At 39.7% G+C, this 6,286-nt stretch overlaps 1 protein-coding gene and 1 long non-coding RNA gene across 2 annotated transcripts; one reads left to right on the top strand and one right to left on the bottom strand.

The window, feature by feature from the left end:
- Positions 1-341: 341 nt before the first annotated feature.
- On the bottom strand, positions 342-2,671 carry LOC311025606 (uncharacterized protein). The gene is made up of 4 exons (XM_084028579.1): positions 2,597-2,671; positions 1,626-1,701; positions 822-1,031; positions 342-672 (listed from the first exon to the last, which is right to left on the bottom strand). The coding sequence occupies exons 2-4, from the start codon at positions 1,687-1,689 to the stop codon at positions 548-550; spliced, it is 399 nt and encodes a 132-aa protein (XP_083884705.1). The 5' UTR covers positions 1,690-1,701; positions 2,597-2,671; the 3' UTR covers positions 342-547.
- A 236-nt stretch (positions 2,672-2,907) lies between these two features.
- LOC311025609 lies at positions 2,908-5,200 on the top strand. Its single transcript, XR_014598404.1, has 3 exons — positions 2,908-2,995; positions 4,386-4,487; positions 5,045-5,200. It is a non-coding gene; the product is annotated as an uncharacterized lncRNA (long non-coding RNA).
- Positions 5,201-6,286: the final 1,086 nt, after the last annotated feature.

Raw genomic sequence — 6,286 nt, 5'->3', positions numbered from 1 at the left:
TGACCCAAGAAAGGGGTTTTGGCCCCCCTGTAGCTTTCCAGCAGCTAGTTGACCGGGTTGTCCACCCAGGTTTTAATCCTTGAAGTTCCTCGATATCATTTCTGGTGTCAAACCTTTTACAACGCTCCGTGTCCGTTTTTCAAAAAACTGGGATTTTGCCCCCTGGGTAGCTAGAGATTGTTTTTGGCAGTACAGGCTCAGGTAATAAAAAAAAATGTCATCATGAAGACATGCATCTGAATGTGTCAATTAAATGAAACAGGTTTGAGGTGAGAGAGTGATAAACATGGCCTCTTCCAACCAACCAAAACTTGTTGATAAAGCAGATGCACTAAGGGAAATATGACATTATGGCCTGCAGAACTGACAGTGAAGGCAAAGCCCTTCTGTCAAGCTTTCAGTGGACAGCAGATCACTGCATAACAAGTAAAAGCTAAAATGAAGAGTGTGACCTACCACTAATTATTCATTAATATATCAGTATAACTCTTAATACCGATACATCGCCTAACCCTACCAGACAATGAGAAAAAATGTGGGATTTGATTCATCTGTATGTGCCTTTGTTACCTTCAGATGAATCAGAAAGAACAGAACTGGAGTCTTCATCTTCCTTGTCAGAAGCAATGCTCATTAATTGCTTGGCTTTCTTCCCATGCTTGCGTTTGACACCTGCAAATAACAAAACAAATTCTGTGGCTAGTGATCTAGTTGTGAGAAAGGAATAAATATGAAAACACATTTTGTCTGTGTACTGGAGAAAACCTGAGAGTGAAAAAAATATACTTGTACTGTATGAATGTGAATGGATAATTACTCACCTGACTTGCCAGGCATGATTGTGGAATTATCTTCATCCTTCTTGGAGAGTAGCTGATGGATGAGCTCATCCTTTTTCTGAAGTTCTCCTTTCAGGTAAGTCTTATCATCTTTGAGGAGGGAGATGGTTTCATCACGAAATTGCCCCTTCTCTTTCTCTGCCTCCAGGAGTTCTTTGAGTTTTTGAACCTCCATAACTTCATTTGGTGAGACTGTTGAAATAATTACAAATGAAGTAACCCTTACATAAGAATTTCTCTTACAATAATAACAGGAATAAATAATAACAGGAGGTATGTATAATTGCAACACATAAATTAAGAATCCCTGATTGTGTATCTATGCACAAAGGTCTCAAAGATTCTAAGATGTAACTAATTGTGTGCTGCAATTGGGTCATTGTGTCACTATACACTCTTTGTAATTGCTGTGCATGTAGAATCTGTGTATCACCTGCCTGCCCTCTCAGTTTTGCTTTTTTTTGTTTTTTATACAATGTATAAATACAAAAATGTAATACAATATGACTATTGCTTATGTGATGTTGATGCTGAAACAATGTATTGAACAGCCACGGCATCAGCCATAGACATGGACCATACTGAGAACCTACTTTATTGGTCCCAAACTGGGAAATTCTCTTGTGACAGCAGCAAGACACAGTGTACAGTATAAAACACTATACAGTATTGTAAAAACCTTGAGCCACACATTATTAAAAACAATGCTGTTATTAATATTTGGTAGTCAATGACCCACATCTCGACAATTAGTTACAATACCAGAAAAAAAGGATATTACCAGACCTTTTATGCTGTTCTGGGGAGATGACTCAGCCTTGGGATTGGCTTTCACCTTGCGACGACTCATGGTTGAAGCGGGCTAGATTAATAAAAAGCAAGGCACAGTTTCAAGAAAATGCTATTATTGTTACAAAAATTTCTGCATTATGATATCTATTACAGATGCATTAGCCTACCTGTTAATTATTAACTTGCATATACATAATAATAATTTACATACTGTACATGCAGCAGTCAAATATACAAAAACATGAGGGATGCACTTCATGAATGAAAATTCTTAATACCTATGACAATCTAAATATAGAAACAATATAAAAGATGCCAATAAAAATAGTTGGCTATTTATGCCAGTTTTCTTTTGCTGGGACATGTCCACTTTTTACAACCCTGGGGCGGCGGGTGGGGGGAGGGGGTCAACATAGTCCTATTTTTTTGGAAATCGAATTATGGTCATGGATGACCATAATTCGACCCCCCAATATATACCCAATATATACCCAATATATACCCAATAATACAATTTTGAGCTTTTCAGCTATTTTGAAAAATAACAACAGCTATAAAATGAAATATCCTACAACAAGCTAATCACAGGAGAAAATATGTGCAGTGTCAGTTAGCAGGTTCCTTGCTAGCAAGCAAACTCAACGTTAGCTCGGTCTGTTGTATGTTCGCAGTCTGCATTTGCAGGTGATTTTATTTTTCGTTTATCTTGAGTCATTAATTTGTCTTGCTACTGTTTTTTTTTCATCTCTTACCAATACAACCAGTCAATGCACCTTTTTCAAGTTGAACACGTGCAGGAAAGTAACTCAAATGTGACAGGAGGTCAGACTTCACCAAAGACTAACCATGAGAAAGGGGGAAAAAAAGGAAGTTACCTGTCTTGGCTCCTTCCTAAAAGCAAACTGATTTTTTGAACTAACAGTAGAAAGTAAAGTTTGTGGCAAACAAAAAAGTATGACACTTACACGTTTTTCAGCTCACAAACGCACACAGCTCTGGTCTGCGGTCTCGGGTCTGCAGCCACACGACGCCAGAAGTGAAGAAGAAGAGAGAGCTGTTCCTGATTGGGCGCAATGCGCATGCGCGAGGAGAACCTCCCGCAACTTTCAAACTGAGCGCCATTTGGAGAAACGAAAAGCGAGGGTGATCTCAACTAGAGCACTTTTGCAGTGCTCTAGTCTCAACATGGATGAATTAAAGCAAGGATTAACCGATTTATTGCGTGCAAGAGATACTGTTGACAATCGAAGAAAGATTGTTCTTTGGATGCAGAGGAAGGGACTCTTGAAGCGCCAAATGATGTGTAAATCATGTGATACTCCAATGACTGCTGTGCATGTTTCAAGACAGGACGGCTTCCACTGGTAAGAAAAGCTAGCTAGCCACTTTCAACAAGACTAACGTTAGTGGAAATGTTTTGCTCGTGTTTGTAAAATATATTGTCTTGTTTTTGAAAAAAAAAATGCTATACCATATTATTTACGCCTTGCAGTCTGACCCGTTTTACGTCAACCTCCACTGAGAGTGCTGACTTTTGCTTTTTCCAAGCCCTCACCAGACTGCCATCCAGTGTTTGGAATAACGCCGTTTAAAATAACGGCATTAGGTAACGCCGTTATTTTTTAATCTAACTAATTACTGTTTCCGTCGTTACAACGCCGTTATCGTTACTGAACGTTAAATGCGGTGCGTTACTATGAATTGAATTTGTCGGTTGTCGGTTAAAAAAAAAAGTCAGGATCGTGTTCTGCTTGCGCGCCGCTCGTGCCTGGTCTCGGCAGCCTGTTGTCCGTGGAGAAACGTGCAAACTTGCCGCGAGCTGGAGCCGGAGTTGGGGCTGCTGCTGGTCTGAGCAGCGCGCGAAGGCCACGCGGTCCCCGGTGTCCCACCGTCCCGCCGTTCTGGTGTTGGACGGGAATCCGGTGCAGCTGTGGAGCGCGGATGGTGAAGACGGTGGTGATGATGATGATGATGATGATGAACGGCCCAGCGGCTCGTGGAGGCACCGGGGTCTCGCCGTCATAATGTCTACTGCTGTGCGCTCTGACCCTGTTTTGTGATATATGACAGACACAGCGTCTCCCACTGTATAATTTCTCCTCAAGTTTGAATTATTCCCGCATGCGAGGTGCAGAGAATGCAATCTCAATTATTATACACAAGACTACAAGCTACGCGACTATAGGAGTAACTACAAGACTACAGTTTGCCATCTCATTACAAGAAAAATCCAAATTCTTTGACATAAAGCTACTTTTTTTTTTTACAGTAACGCAAATAGTTACTTTCCCTGGTAACTAGTTACTTTTATTATAAAGTAATTCAGTTACTAACTCAGTTACTTTTTGGAACAAGTAGTGAGTAACTATAACTAATTACTTTTTTAAAGTAACGTTCCCAACACTGCTGCCATCAATATTAAAATGCCTCACAGCGTGTTCCCCGATATCACTGCAGCATATTTCAAAGCCTCAACTTTAAAATTTACTGTGAATTTGCTCATTTTGTCTTTCTGAGAGTGCGCATACACGTGGATGAAGGGACTTGTGTGTTTATCGCTTGTTTACTTATTTAGACCTGTTATTAAAAGAGGCCGGCTGCTAATTTGGGCCGTCTTTAAATTGAGGAAATACAATATTTTTTTCTCTTTTGTATTTTTTTTAAATTTCTATTTAAAATATTCTACATTTTTAGGCTGCTGTCTGTGTTTGTAATGGATACATGATCAAGTACATGACCAAGTTGTTTTTACAGGATTTGCAGGCGACACAGAGGAAGAAGTGTTTCAGTTCGCCAAGGATCCATGTTTTACAAGTCCCGCAGATCCCTCCAGAACCACCTGGAATTCATTTACAGGTGGGTTTGTTTTGTCTGTTGCTAATGGAACTCAGTTGAAATCAGACCAATGACTAAATAAAGCTATCTTGTCTGCGCAGTGTTAAGATATCACTTAAAGGTAAAGAGTACATGCAGGTGTTTTATTCTGAAAGTGACAGGACATAAAAGTGGACTTGAAGACCGAGTAAACTGATATCCAACCAGGATACCACCACTACTATGCTTCAATATGCAGTTTGCTATGGACTGACTCAATGGGTAAAAAAAAACAGTATGTCAGCTCTGTAAGAGGGAGGAGACAGAGACAATGTGTTACCATGGTAACTGACCCAGAGTTTACAACAATGCATTTATGTTATTACTGTGCAGCACTTTAGTCAACCTTGTTGTTTCAAAATGTGCTCTATTGAAGTTGGTGGTATATAATTGAAAACCCAGAGTTTCTCTCCTCTCATTTCTACTTTCTGGAATAGGCCTCGGGCTCTTAGAATTAAAAAAAACAATCAGTGTGAGTTTTTATATTCAGTTTTTATCCATTGGGCTAGTGATCTGTTCTTGTTTTCATGTCTTTGTAGATTTTCCCAGGGACTGCGCTTGAGACAAGTTGACCTTATCGAGGACGGTGTTGCAGCAAGTAGCAGAACCTTAACAAAGATGGCTTCGTCTCTGAGAAAAGTATGTCACACCACATTTTCCTTTAGTAAAATTAGAAATACCATTGGTAAACTGGCTTATAAGCCACATCAAGGTAATTAGAGATCCTTCATTGCTCAAAAAATATGGTTGGCTATACATTATTCTCTTATGTCAGAAACCAGACTTTCCAGTTAGTATTTAGCAGTTAGTAATGTTGTGCTTTGTGTTTTCCTATATGCAGGTCTGCAGACGTGCTATTCACAAGTTGCGCAGTCAGGGTAAAATGAAAGTTGGCGGCCGACATAGCTTTGTTATGCTGGATGAAAGTAAATTCTCACACAAAAGGAAGGTAAGATACATTTGCTCAATATGTGGAACTTTATTTGATAGAACAAGTTTTCAAATGACAAAGTAAATCATCCCATTTGAAATTGATAGTTGATTGTACTTGTGCTGTTTTTTGTTGGTTATGGCTGTTAGACTGAAATGAGTAAACAAATAATAGACCTTATGATTTATTCCTTGACCAGCAAAATTAATAATCCATCTGTGTACTATGAAGTTAGACTCAGGTATTTTGAACACCCATGTAAATTGAATTTCAAAGTGCTTGTATTAATTTGATGTACTATATCCCTAACAATGTTTGACAGTACAACCGTGGGAGGATGGGACCAGCATGGAGACGGAATAAAAAATGGGTCTTTGGCATCTTGGAAGTATCACATACCACCAGGAGACCCATTCTCAAGATCGTGAGGAGGCGTTCCACAGACCAGCTTCTGCCAATCATAAAGCACCATGTTAAGAGAGGATCAAGCATTGTGACTGATGAGTGGAGAGCTTACAAGAGAGCACTGTCAGAGGAAGGATACGATCATCATACTGTCTGCCACAAGAGACACTTTGTAGATCCTGTTTCCAGAGGTCACACACAGAATTTAGAGAGAGCCTGGCAAACCTTTAAATGTGATGTTTGGCGTCATAGAGGAAATAGGAGTACAGGGCTTTTAAAAGAACATTTACGAGTTATTGAGTGGGAGTATTGGCTTGGACGATGTCACAGATATGGCATCCTTGGCCGGCTCATTCATGATCTAAGGAAATTCAACATTCATGAATGTAAATAGAGACAGACCTTTACAGTGGCATAGTTTCATGTGGGGGCCTGGAATGAGCAG

The sequence above is a fragment of the Eutrigla gurnardus genome (genome assembly GCF_963514095.1).
Source record: "Eutrigla gurnardus genome assembly, chromosome: 15".
NCBI lineage: Eukaryota > Metazoa > Chordata > Actinopteri > Perciformes > Triglidae > Eutrigla > Eutrigla gurnardus.
The sequence above is the reverse complement of the archived record's forward strand: the minus strand, read 5'-3'. Positions and strand labels throughout refer to the sequence as shown.

Excerpts from the sequence above, each read along its gene's own strand:
- LOC311025606 (XM_084028579.1), bottom strand. The coding sequence starts at position 1,689 with ATGAGTCGTCGCAAGGTGAAAGCCAATCCCAAGGCTGAGTCATCTCCC. Across the intron at positions 1,032-1,625 it reads TCCCCAGAACAGCATAAAAG|TCTCACCAAATGAAGTTATG; the intron begins GTCTGGTAATAT and ends TTATTTCAACAG. Across the intron at positions 673-821 it reads AATCATGCCTGGCAAGTCAG|GTGTCAAACGCAAGCATGGG; the intron begins GTGAGTAATTAT and ends TGTTATTTGCAG.